The sequence below is a fragment of the Neopelma chrysocephalum genome, unplaced genomic scaffold (genome assembly GCF_003984885.1).
Source record: "Neopelma chrysocephalum unplaced genomic scaffold, ASM398488v2 Primary Assembly neopelma1_96770, whole genome shotgun sequence".
Lineage (NCBI taxonomy): Eukaryota > Metazoa > Chordata > Aves > Passeriformes > Pipridae > Neopelma > Neopelma chrysocephalum.
In genome coordinates, this window is record NW_020925414.1 from 113,401 (window position 1) to 127,304 (window position 13,904).

General features: G+C 40.4%; 1 protein-coding gene across 2 annotated transcripts in view; it reads left to right on the forward strand.

Annotated features, from left to right (window-relative positions):
* The window catches only part of ITGA2 (integrin subunit alpha 2), a 68,795-nt gene that overhangs the window by 14,739 nt on the left and 40,152 nt on the right, over nucleotides 1-13,904 (forward strand). For both annotated transcript variants that reach the window (XR_003538523.1, XM_027709321.1), the window contains exons 2-3: nucleotides 4,464-4,587; nucleotides 13,729-13,838. Coding sequence is in view for 1 of the 2 variants with exons in the window: in XM_027709321.1 (XP_027565122.1) it covers nucleotides 4,464-4,587; nucleotides 13,729-13,838 (234 nt within the window). In the remaining variant the exon portion in view is untranslated. The remainder of the gene's footprint in view (nucleotides 1-4,463; nucleotides 4,588-13,728; nucleotides 13,839-13,904) is intronic.

Below are 13,904 nucleotides of genomic sequence, written 5' to 3' on the forward strand. Positions count from 1 at the left end.
ACGTTTGTTACAAACACGCTGGTGGCTAATGAGGCCAATACGAGATAGACATAACCGATTGCGAAAGGCACAGCAGAAAGACTCCTTAGGTTGTATATTCTGCAAGACACGGTTCTTTCTGCGTTGTCTTTTCTCCTCGAGAGTGATCCTGTGTGCGTTTTTAAAGGAGACAGCTGCATTATAGATGATGTGTCTCCAGACCTCCTGATTTGAGGCCAGAGTAGATCACTTATGATGATCAATATGGCCGAGGCTGAGATGATGTTTCAGGGAGTCCTTGTGTGGAGTAGATCTATGAAAACTGCTGATGTTTATAAAAATGTGGAATTTACAATGTGATTGAAATATGCTGAAACTGTGGCTCACTCGATAAATGTTCATGCTGAGTCAGAGTGTATTTGCCAGCATTTCTACTATGATTTTTGCAAAGAAGTCATGAATGAGAGGCAAAGCTGATCCATAAGAATATCGCAGACAACAGTGTGTCTTCAGAGGCTAGGTTTTCTGATTTCTTTTCTTTCTCTTTTGTTTTCACTGCTCTTGACTGACTGCCTGTCCAGAAAGTGAACATGATAGAGGCAGTTCTGAAGAGACCTGTGATCTGGCAGACACTTTTCCATTATTCCTGGTGGACATTCTTGCTCTCAAAGTGTTCTGATACTACAGTAGTACAAATGATTAAAAAGAATAAAATCAAGCCCCAGTAGTAAATAGGAAGGATGAGTAAAATGTCTCAAAAGTAGTAGGAATGGGAGGATGGGAAGAGAAGAAGAACATTCTTTAAGCTGTGATGAAGCCCAGAGGAACCACAAGGAGCTTGGGACAGGTGATGTCCTTGCTTCTTGGAAGCAGCCCCAATCCTGGAGAAAGCAGGATGACCGGAGTGACCCTGGGAGGTCCAGGGATGGATGCTGCAGCGCCTGTGCAAGTACAGGGTGGGAAATAAACGGGCAACACGTAACCCAGCACATGTGCTGACTGCATCTGACTTGCCACAGCACCCTAGGGGAATTTGAACTAGCATGGGGCTTTCCTTCAGGCTATTGGCTGTGACAGTCAGTCCCTGTAATTTTATCCAGTTCTGGAGGAAACTTTTGCCCTGGCTGTAGCATTTAACAAAACTCTCACCTTGGACATAATCAGAAACGTTTTCCATGTATTTGCACTAAAATTGGGCAATGCACTTGGACAGCAGACATTCAGCAGTGTTACCATTTAGCTACTGGTGTCATTTGCTAATAACTGTAACAGAATCCAGACAGTCAAGAGTTTTTCTCTAGATGTCATTGGATTTCAGATGAAACTGGAACTGTTTATCATTCTAGGATACTTCTGGCTCATTCAAAAGCCAGAGTTTATTTCAATGTCCACCGTATGGACCATATGGACCATGTGAAGAGTTCTTCTGTACTTATATGGCGGGATGGCACTGCAGTATAGTCTCCTGTGGCCTCTTGAGAATTGGGTACTGCTAAATTGTGCTTGATTGCTGACTGAGGATAGTATAATTTAACAACAGACAAAAAAAAAACTCTAACATATAACATGAGCAAAATATTTTGATAATAGTATATTATTAGATCAAAAAAGAATAACTGTCAGTAGCCAATTTCTGTCTCAACTCATCCTTTCCCTCTCCCTGAAACCCAGAAATAAATTATGATTATGTGAGGTTGTGTTTAGCGTCAAGAGGCTTGCAAAATGCAGAATGATAAGTCTGTACACATTCTCTTCCGCAATCTTAAATAGCATGACTCAGGAAATATATTTATCTCTAAGGATGCTTCAAGGACCTATACTTTTAGCAAAGGGTGATTTCTTTGTTTTCAGAGGCTGGCTGCAGATGGTGGTTGTTTCAGATAACTAATATATGATTTCCTTTTTTGAGTTTGTGGTAAAAAAGTGTGGCAATGTGAGTTGTATTTAGTCTTCTGCTAGTGACGTTTGTGTTTTCTATTCTATGGGCAACAGTACAAAATACATTGACATTTTTTACAGGTCATGAACTTTGCTTGTAAACCTGTGGTTGTGATTTTAGTGTTTTCACTGTGATGTTATTATCATTACTACAGTTACAGCTAAGCTACTGTAGTGGGCTGTTTTATGCTGATATAATCCTCCCTTCCAAAACTGCTTCTTGGACCTGGAAGAGAGTGATACCAACAGTGAGCTCTCTGCCCATCAAAACTAGAAAAACAGTTGGAATTTGATCTTATATTTTTAAGATGCCATTTCTCCCTAAAGGGTCCCTGTTATAAGGGATTATCTTTACTACACAATGACTCAATAACTATGGTGAGGCATATTTGTGTGCAGAGCAGATAAAACTCATTCTGCTTGGGCACACAGGAAGGGAGTTGAAAAATGAGGATGTTGTTTAACCCGTGAGCAACTCTGTGAACCTGCCTTAAGTGGGAACTTTGGAGAGTAACTGCACAGTGTAACCACAGGTCATGATTTCTTCCATCATTGCTGTGTTTGGAGGGTTGTCAGGAGCCCAAAGGTGTTCCTTGGCTGGGCTGTAACTTGTTCCTGGGATCCCGCTGTTGTCTCAGTCCTTCTACCTCCAAGCTGGGGAAGGAGTTATCTACTCACAGCAGCGTCCCTCAGGGGACTCTGACCTTTCTCCTGCAGCTTCTAAAGTGGACATTCCCCTAGATATTAATCTACAGTTCTTTACCAGAAAGAAATCAAGTCCTGTATGAATGAGGAGTGGGCCCCCATGTCCTACAAAATTGTGACATTTAGGACTTAGTCCCCAGCCCACATTGCTGGTTCTCTCCAGAATGGCATGGAATACCATACCCTTATTCCTAGGCACACAAGTGCCCAAGGAAAAGCATGACCACAGTGAAGTAGAGTTGCAGCATTGTGTCATGATTTATTAATGCTGTTCTACGTTGTATGTTTGTATTTCTAAGTTTTCCTGTTTGGACAACTGTTCAGACTGTTTGGACTGAAAACAAAGGCTTCTGGCATGATAATGAAATGACTCAAAAATGTAAGTTTTCTGATGCAGCAGATAATCTCATTTTTGTTCCAGTGCTGCAAACTTGAATACAAATAGTATTAGCTGTTACAGTCTGGGCATTTTTTCTGAGCCTGGAGAACTGAGGTAAATGGAGTTACATCCACCTAGTGGAAGTCACAAGTTGTGTTCCCCAGGGCTCAGAACACTTTGGGGACCAGTTCTGCTTAGTATCTCCATCAACAACCTGGACAAGGGAATCAAGTGCACCCACAGTCAGTTTGCAAATGACACCAGTTTGGGCAGGAGTGTTGATCTGCTGGAGGGCAAGAAGCCTCTGCAGAGGGATCTGGACAGGCTGAATCAATGAAATGGTGCCATGGGTATGAGGTTCAACAAGGCCAAGTGCTGGGTCCTGCACCTGGATTATAACAACCCCAGGCAGCGCTACAGGCTGGGGAAGATCAGCTGGAAAGCTACCCAGTGGAAAAGGACTTGGGGGTGCTGGTTGACAGTGGCTGAACATGAGCCAGCGTGTGCCCCGATGGCCAGGAAGGCCAGTGGCAATAATGTGTCCCCTGTACTGGGCACTGGTGAGGCCACACCTCAAATCCTGTGTTCAGTTTTGGGCCCCTCACTATCGGGAGGACATTGAGGTTCTTGAGCGAGTCCATAGAAGGGCAGTAAAGCTGGTGAAGGTTCTGGAGCACAAGTCTGATGAGGAGCAGCTGAGAGAGCTGGGGTGTTTAGCCTGGAGGAGTCTCAGGGGTGGCCTTATCACTCTGTACAACTACCTGAAAGGAGGGTGAGGCCCCTTGGGGGTCGGTCTCTTCTCCCAAGTAACAAGTAATAGGATGAGAGGAAATGGCCTCAAATTGTGCAAGGGAACGTTTAGGTGGATATTAGGAAAATTCCTTCCTGAAAAAGGTTGTCAAACGTTGGAATATGCTACCCAGGGAAGTGGTGGAATCAAGATCCCTGGAGGTATTTAAAAGATGTGTAGATTTGGCACTTGGGGACATGTGTTAGTGGTGGACTTTGCACTTCTAGGTTAAGGGCTGAACTTGATGATCTTAAGGGTTTGTCCAACCTACGAGACTATGATTCTAATGTACGTCAACAGGCCATCGATGTGTTTGCTGTGCCACAAGCTTAACTTATACCTTAAGGGAAACGAGGATAACAGACCTCTGAATCATACATCTTGGCCCCCTCAGCTAAAACATTCCCATTAGTAATGCTGCAACTTTTGTTAAGGCAAACAGTGAATGAGTCATTCCTTGCCCAGGGTATTATAACACATGTAAAGAGTGCTAGACAGGCATTATTCATGGGCAGGGTACTGGAACGAAAAGGCAATTTTTTCAAGCATGTGTCAAAGGCTATATTTATTTTCTTCTGTTGGGGGAGCTGGCACAGATGAAGAGCCTTTTTCACTGGGATCAAAATTCCTCTTTAATTGTTTCTGTAATAATCTTAACCTTTCTATTAACAGGCATTCTTCATAACTGCTGTGAAGCCTACAATGTTGGGCTCCTGGAAGCAAAAATATTTTCTGGTCCACCAAGAGAGCAGTTTGGATATGCAGTTCAACAGTTTATAAATGAACAAGGCAAATGGTAAGCAGTTTGAACAGCTTGTTTTACGTCCAGCTGAAAGGTTAAGGAAAAAACATTGCAACTCTTAACATTTCTTCTATAACTCCAGCTAATTCCTCTTTATATTAATCTTTTTACAAAAAACCACTTAATGTTATTAAAACAAAAGTTGAGATATTCTAGAGACGTATGTGTGTGATGATTCAGGCTTTTTTCCTCAACACTATGCAATCTGAGGTTTTCTTTCTGTTAATCTTTTGCTTTGATCTCCAATACACCTGTTTTCTCAAGTTTACAATTTCTGTAGAATTTTAACTCTCATTTCATTCTTTCCTGTACCAATAGAATCTTTATTACATTTTACATCTATATTGGATATTTTTTCCACTTTAATATTGTTGAGGTTAAAACAAATTATTAGGGCTGGGGAGTTAATTATTAATATTAAAATTAAAATAACTTAAATCTATATAATTTTGTGTCTGATACAGTATTAACTGTTTGCTTGTCAAGGGATGGTATAGTTGGACTTATGTAATAACACAATCCTAGCAAAGGCCTTGTGTCTGCTACATCTCTTCAGCCATAAAATTTGACCTGAAATCCACTTTTGCCACAACATTGGGCTAAATGAGCATTTAGTAAAATATTTTTCTAGCGATGTTGGTTTCAAAAAGAACTTTAACATATTAGCACGGAGTAAGCATATTTAGTGGAAGACACATTGTTTCCTCTTCTGCAGTCTCAGCAGCTGCAAAGCTTAGGGTGTCTGTCATAGTAAGGACTATATGTCTATAAAAGTAGTTCAGAACCACTGAACTCTTATGTGGTTAGCTGTGTATACGTGGTTTTAAGTCTACGGTAGAAAGCCACACAAGATAATATATACTGTCATAAGCTGAGACCTTTTAAACATGTCATCCTTCATAGACTGAAACTGTGTCAGAACCCAAATAGCCACAAACTGGCACCTTTCCTTAAGTGACAGTAGATGGATACCCAGTAACTGAACTTTATTCAGTAAAAAGAAATTAAGATGTCAAAATCTGAAATCCATGGCAATGCACATGAAAATGTATTTTACACTTGAAGTTTGGAAAAGCCCATACTGAGCCATCTGAGACATTTGTGCATAGCACTGCTCAGGGGCACTGTGCAGTTCAGTTGGCTGCACATGCAAATGTGTCCAACAACCTACATCTCAGTGGTGTTGCTATGTTTACTGCTACTGACCAGGAGATAAAGTAAGAGGAGAGCAGAGCTGTATCCTCTGAATTAAAAGCTTGGCTTTTCCTCTCCCTCTGTTGGGTAGCCTTCCAGCCTACCCCCACCCCCATCTGATGCTGTGGTGGCTTCTCACTGTGTTTCTGCCTGCTTTAATTACGTTTAGTCACCCATAGATCAGAGATCTCTTTTTCGAAAAAAAACAAAACAAAACAACTTCTGTGTAAAGGCGTTGAAGGAGAACAAAAATGCCTGCCTAAAGTGAATTGAATGCTTTTGCCTCATACATGGAGAAATTGTCTTGTGTTTTATTCTTCTTGTGAGTTTTTCTACAAGCTTGTGGCAGAAGTAATAAGTGCCTGACTCACCTAAGCTATTTATGTTTTAGATTTCCCTCTTTTATTTTTATTTCAGATATAAAACCTACTGCACTACCACTTTCTTGGATAATGTGTGCTGGAGTTTGGGTAAAAAAAGTAACTTCAGTTTAACTTTTCCTATCTTACAGAATCATAGAATCATTTAGGTTGGAAAAGACCTTTATGATCATTGAGTTCAACCAGTCTTCTCTTAAGTGTATGAATATTTTGAATCTGGTAAACTTTTGTGTATATAGGCACATTATCATTAGTTATTTTTACTGCATGGTGTCTGACCCAGCTTCAAAAGTCAGGGAGATTTTATCAGCTCATGGTGAAGTAACTAGGACTTGTTAGAGACTCTTCAGTGAAGAAAAGCTCTTTTCAGTCTCTCTCTCTCTCAGTCATTAGACAAGTGAGTCATATTTTACTCTCTTGTTCTCTTAATTTCTAGGCTATTTTCTTTTGGTTGTGACACTACATTCTCTCCTGTGTGCATTGTTTAAAAAAACCCACGACACAAACAACCACCAACTAACCAAAAAAACCCCAAGCCAAACAGAAAACTGTTTGTTTTCTCCTATAAGCAATGCAGAGGCTGCAGTCCATGCACAGAGTGCTTGTTGACATGGCTGAACTGGGAGCAAGATAAACACTCTAAGCTTGCATAAGATCCTGGTGATACTCTCTGTCAAAGGGAAGCATTATCATCATATGCTTTTCTGAAGAAATCATCATTGTGCAGCAAGAATGTGAAATACTTGAAAACTCTGTCCAGGCACAGTAAGTAGGGCTCCTCATCATATCAAATGCTGCTGGGGTACCATCTCTGCACAGGGTGCTGTGTAAAAATACAGCTTTAAAAATCCTCCTGTACTCTCTCAAAGAGTAGAAAAGAGAGATAAAGATATACAGCAGATGCTAGTTATATTATTCAGCTGTATTTTTGGGAGGTATATCTCCCGAGGCAGTAAAAGCTATAGAAAATGAAAAAGAGAAGAATTTTTGCAGAACTGCATGCAGCAGTATGTTTTCACTTTTGCTTGGAGATAACTTCAGAGACAAGAAGGCAGACAGTCCAAACAGAAGCACAAGACTGTTGAAGGGGCTGGTACACGTTGGGATGCTGTGACACAAACCAACAAGGGAGCCTTTTTTTGTAGAGTCAGATGATCCAGGATGATTGGGCACCAGTCTGCTGTGCACTGATGGGCATTGATGGCATGTGATGCTCATAAAATAAGGACAGACTTGCAAGTCAAGCGCAGCTCAAGCTTTTCACAGTGTCTGGTGGGAATTTCAAAACAGGAGCTCTATAATGAACTGAGGGAAAATTGTGAGTACCAAAGAAACTCATCAATTAGAAAAGTTTAAGCAGTCCACCACACAAGTAATTAACCATAACAGAAATATCATTCAGTTTATGCTCTGGTTGTCCCTGTTGTGAGGTCATCTGTATTTGAATCTTAAATTGAGACCAAAATCTCTGTTATTTTAAAACATAAATTTTTTAGAAAGCCAGATTATACCCCGTCAGTTCCTCTTGAATGTGCATGCCCTGAGCAGAAGCTGACAGTACATTCTTAAAAGATAACAGTACTTACTCCATGCTGAGAGTTGGATATATGTCTGTCTCAGGTGAGGAAGACTGAATAGCTGTATATAGCTGTTAAAATGCTTTTTCCTAGCCATATGTGTCTTCAGACATATGCTCAGCTGTGCCTGTGTGCTTAGAATTTGCAATTTATCTTTTTTAATTTTGTTTTTGAATTTATGTTATGGAATTTTTCTGTTTTAAAATATTTTGTTTCATCCCATATGTCAGTAATGACACCTTAATGTGCAGTGCACTTACTGATGTATCACATAATTATTACACTACAACACAGTTTTAAAAATCATTGCATACTGCTCACTGGTTATCAAATACAGCAGCCAATGCTTGAGATGCTGTGTTGCGTCCTCAGACCAATAAAATGTTTTGCCAAGAAGACATGTTTCTGTAGCAACTTCTTTTGAAATCAGTACATTTTCAAAGCTTTCTGATTTTAATAATGAGGGCCACTTCTTTTGAGGAGGGTAATTTTTTTTTTTTAACAGGAAGTTGCCATTGTTACAGCTCCAATTTATCTGTGCCAGCACCACTTCTAATGCTGAGTTCTTTACCTAGCTTCTGCTTTCCCCAGCTGCATACACTGCAGTTTGCCCTTTTCCTGCTTGGAGAAGCTCTGGCTGCTGTTTTCTAGACTTTCAAGTTTATTAGTCAGACTTTCTTGTCACAGCTCGCTGTAAGTTTTGAAGTTTTGAGTCTTGTTCAAAGGATCAAAAGTTTTAGACAGTGAGAAATGTATTAGGGAGAAAAGCATCTATTAGAGAGAAGAATTTTCTGTTCTTCATATCTACTCATTGCTTCCTGTAATTGTAGGAAAGAGGGCAAGATGATTTAAGAGATCCTTTCTACCTTTTTTTCCTATTGGCCATCTCTGTGTTTAGGGGAAAAAAAATGCAATGAAGAGCAAATGCATGAAAAGTAAAAAAGAAAACGGGAAAATATAACACATACTCTGACAACAGCTGGGAATTCAGCCCTTCACCATGAATTCTGATTTTGCTTTCTGCTACATCACACATTGCTGATTACTAGCTTTGTCGTGGTGTAATTTCCCAGAAATAATTCCTGTTGCACTTTGATCTGCCACTCCTGCAGCTTGTGTGGTAGGGCATAGCTGCTGAACTTTATTTGACTTCATGTAGTTCCATTGTTTTGTATACAGTGTTGGAGACTGATTAAGGAGTGAATAATAAAATCAGTGGCAATATTACATTATATTCACTATAGTATTCTGTAAAGACAGTCTGCAAGGACATATAAGGAAGTTTTGTAAAAATAAATATTTAACTCATAAAAAAGACCCTTAATTAATACATTATACATGATACAGTTTATTTGGAAACAAGCATTTTTAAGTTTTTTAGTACTCATTTCTTGCATTCTTTCCTAATAAATTCTGTTTCACTTTGTCTTATGTGCATCCTGTTTTATCACAGTAAAAAATATTTTTGTAGTTAGCAGGATGCTAGCCACATACCGTCTTCGCTTCTGATGTTTCAGAAAGATACACATGCATTTTCCCAGAGCAGAAGCGTAACTCTCTACGGTAATGATTTATGTTCATTTTCAAAGGCAAGTGGGACTTCTTGATTTCTAATGTAGATTAAGGCTAGTATTAAGCTTAAGTAAGGCACAGTATATGAGAGAAATAATAATTATTTCCTAGGACTTTTAATGTTGGCATTTAAAAGTAGAAGGCTAAGCTTGGCGTAAGTCAGTTAATAACTTTTTCTCAGGTGTGTATTGGTGACAGGTTAGACTAGTTAAGTCAAATAGTGGAAGGGGTTTAATAGCTCTGTTTGTTTCTGAAAATAGTAATAGTCAGTTCTAAGTGTTGCATCCTGTGTATGGAGTGGCATTACAACATAAGTGGACATTGAGATTCACAAACCCTGCAAATCTACAAGAAATACAGCAAAATAAGTTAATGAAATAACTCACAGTGAACTATGAGGAGTACAAGCTAAATTAAAGACAAAATTAGGTCTGCTTTGGGCACAGTTGGCATAGATTTAAATTTGGGTTTAAAATTATAAAAGTTCATCTTGTTTGTCTTACATTTTCCTGTTTGTACCATGGAACAACTACAAGGTTAATTTCAGGGCTAGCAAAAGTAAAATTCTCATATGAATATTAAGTTCTAGAAGGGGATTGGTATAAAGAGGGATGGTTCCTTGGTGTAAACAGAAGTCTAAGTTGAAGTTAATGATGAGGTTGGGGAAAATGGGAGCCAAATAAAGCTCATGGGATGAGCACAAGTGTGCATGCTGAAAGGGAGAGAACTGCTTTTAGCAAACTTTGGATGATGATTGTCTCTAGTTTATGCCAATACCAAGTGTGAGGGTTGGAGTAGGGTTTGGAGTTAGACCTGGAGTTAAGCTTGGATTTGGGACAAACAGTGGTCTAGCATGCTTCTCTTCCTCTTCTCCTCTGGTACTCTCTCTGTTTATGAGTGAAACTACATTCTTTGGGCTCTCAGGATAACCTGTAGCTGCAGAGCAATGCCCGCACAGTGCAGAGATTTACAGTGAGTTTCATGACCAGATGTGGTGGTTGCAGGAGCTATTTCCAAGACATAAAGTCATTCTTTGAACAGTAGCTGTTATCCTGCAAGGACTCTGAAATATGTTTGCCTTTTGGGAAACTTAGGAAGAACATGCAAGTTTTTATAAATGTACACAGTGCAACATCCAGCTGGACAGTTAATGCTGAAAAGCTCATCTAGTTTCAGATGTTCTACATGCAGCATTGCTATCCATTTAAACCTGTTTCCTGTTTCCATGAAAACTCCTAGCCCTCCCTTTCTCCTATTTTATAATGGTATCTAACTCTGTAGTACCTAACAAGGCAGGAGAGCACAACACCATGTCTTCCTCCTGTCAATCACTATAGACATCTCCAGCCCTCTGTGTCACTGCAGGTGTTTTCAGGTTATATTTTTGGTTGGAACATGACCAGTGGAGTAGTTTCTCATGAACTCTGGTTATTTGGTCCGGAGCTGTGATGTTTCTGGTTTCCACTGTGCAGAAATGCTCAGACAGACTCAGAAAATAACAAGAAGATCAGAGGCTTCTTGCAGCTAATGTAACGTACCTTGTTTTTATATAAAAAGGTATTTATATGAACCTGAGTTGCATGTTTAGAGATGCTAAAAGTACACAAAATCTTGTTCCTGCAGCCTGCATAAATCACCATTTTTGAACAAGGTAATTGAGGCATTTTTAAAATATTCAGACACACAAGACATAGAATCTGAAATCGAACCCCCACCTGAACTGGAAAACAGAATAATGTTATGTGTGCTCTAAAGTTTGTGTTTAATAATGGTGAAATAAAGTAAAAAAAAAAAAAAAGGAAATGCAGTTAGCAGTGTTTTCTTTGAGAAAGCTAAAAATGTCTCAAACTCTTTCTTGTGCATCTAAAATGATATATTTTTGTCATAGCCATTTTATTCAAACTAGTTATAAAATTGCAGCAGTAAAATCAGATGATCCCTGGAAAGGTAATATGATATATAGCAATAGCTTTGAAATATAATAATTTCAGAAAATTTGGGGGGTTTTTATAGTGCAAGGTGTATTTGAATTAACTACCTATAAAATTTTAGAGTACAACAATTTTGCTTTAAGCAACATGTTGACCAACTGAAAAAGATGATTTCTAATGAAACTCCATATTCTGATGAAACTCCATATTCTGTGAGGACATTGCTTGTCCTTTTGCTGTCCCCAAAATGGATTAATTACTAACATGGATTGTTCTGTTTGAAAAGCAAAATCATATTGTTGCTGAAGCAAACAACCAGTCCCTGCTTTTCAGTCATCTGTTTCATTTTTTTATATCCCTTGAGATCATCTTCAGTCTTTCAGACAGTTGTGTTGAAAAATAAGTGTTCTTAAGCAGTATTGCCAGGAGGTAAAATAACAGTTTTGTGAAGGATTTCACATAAAAAATAGAGGAGTCGGAGGAGCAGATATGGAGAGGAAACCTTATGGCAGATGAAGAAATGAGTCAGAGAACATGAATCACTTTGTGTTGTGGGCACAAATTATCAAAAGTCTTTAAGTTCTTGTTCAGAATTACAGACTTCATGCAGCAGATGGTTACTACCTGCAGTATTTTCTTTATGATTCAGTGTTATCAAGGTGTGGTAGTGTTTGACTGTTGCTGAGCAGATCCTGTAGAAAATTTTTAACTGTTTCTTATCAGTTAAAAGAATAACTTAAAAGGAATCAGTTAATGATTAACTGATAGAACAATAAGTAATTTGTCTCTCAATCCTCAACATATATATTTTAAAATTTGTATACATCTATACATATTAGTATCTTTGCTGTATTTCTTCTGACCTATGACATATTGTCACATTAAAAAACAGTACACGTTTGAGGCAGGTGGATCCCCAAAGGCTCTCTCCCCTTCTTCTCCACCAAAGCTGCCCTTGGTGAATCCAGTGTATTGACATGCAAGTAAAGCTTTTGCACAGTTCTGGAGAAGACTCCTACTTCTGAATGCTCTAGGTACTGTGTGTTGTGAAAGCATCTTTATTCTTATCTGTGGTGTGCCGTGCAGTGATGCTGCTGAATTTTCCAGTATCATTAAGGACCTAATGAAGTTGACCTCAGTACCTGGCAAGGTTATGGAGCAGATCATCCTAAGTGCAATTACACAGAGCCTGCAGGATGGACGAGGGATCAAACCAAACCCAGTTTAGGAAGGACAGGTCCTGTCTGACCAACCTGATCTCCTTTTATGATCAGGTGACCCACCTGGTGGATGAGGGGAAGGCTGTGGATGTGGTCTACCTGGACTTCAGCAAAGCCTTTGACACCGTCTCCCACAGCATACTCCTGAAAAAGCTGGCAGCCCATGGCTTGGACAGGGGCACTCTGTGCTGGGTTAGGAACTGGCTGGAGGACTGGGCCTAGAGAGTGGTGGTGAACGGTGCTGCATCCAGTTGGCAGCCGGTCACTAGTGGTGTCCCCCAGGGATCAGTGTTGGGCCCAGTTCTGTTGAATATCTTTATTGATGATCTGGATGAGGGGATCGAGTGTACCATTAGCAAATTTGCAGATGACACCAGGTTGGGGGGGAGTGTCAATCAACTGGAAGGCAGGAGGGCTCTGCAGAGGGACCTGGGCAGACTGGAGAGTTGGGCTGATTCCAATGGGATGAGGTTCAACAAGGCCAAGTGCCGGGTCCTGCACTTTGGCCACAACAACCCCATGCAGCGCTACAGGCTGGGGACAGAGTGGCTGGGGAGCAGCCAGGCAGAAAGGGACCTGGGAGTTTGGATTGACAGGAAGCGGAACATGAGCCAGCAGTGTGCCCAGGTGGCCAAGAAGGCCAATGGCATCCTGGCCTGGATCAGGAACAGTGTGGCCAGCAGGAGCAGGGAAGTGATTCTTGCCCTGTACTCAGTGCTGGGGAGGCCACACCTTGAGTACTGTGTCCAGTTCTGGGCCCCTCAGTTCAGGAAGGATATTGAGGTGCTGGAGCAGGTCCAGAGAAGAGCAATGAGGCTGGTGAAGGGACTCGAGCACAGGTCCTGTGAGGAGAGGCTGAGGGAGCTGGGGTTGTTTAGCCTGGAGAAGAGGAGGCTCAGGAGAGACCTCATCACTCTCTACAGCTCTGTGAAAGGAGGTTGTAGCCAGGTGGGGGTTGGTCTCTTCTCCCAGGTAACTATCAGTAAGACAAGAGGGCATGGTCTTAAGCTCTGCCAGGGGAGGTTTAGGTTGGATGTTAGGAAGAAATTCTTTACAGAGAGGGTAATCAGGCATTGGAATGGGCTGCCCAGGAAAGTGGTGGATTCTCCGTCTCTGGAGGTTTTTAAGATGAAACTCAATGTGGCACTTAGTGCCATGGTCTAGTAACCACAGTGGTGTTGGATCAAGGGTTGGACTTGATGATCTCAGAGGTCCTTTCCAACCCAGCTGATTCTATGATTCTATGATTCTGTTACTTTAGGTTGTTGGTTGGTTCACCCTGGAGTGGCTATCCTGCTAACAGAACTGGAGATATTTATGCATGTCCTGTTGGTACGTCCAAAACCACATGTAAAAAATTGAATTTACAAGGTAAGTTGTAAACAGTAATGTCTTGCTGCAATTTTTCAGTTTTCAGTTATTTTTGTATGATGACAC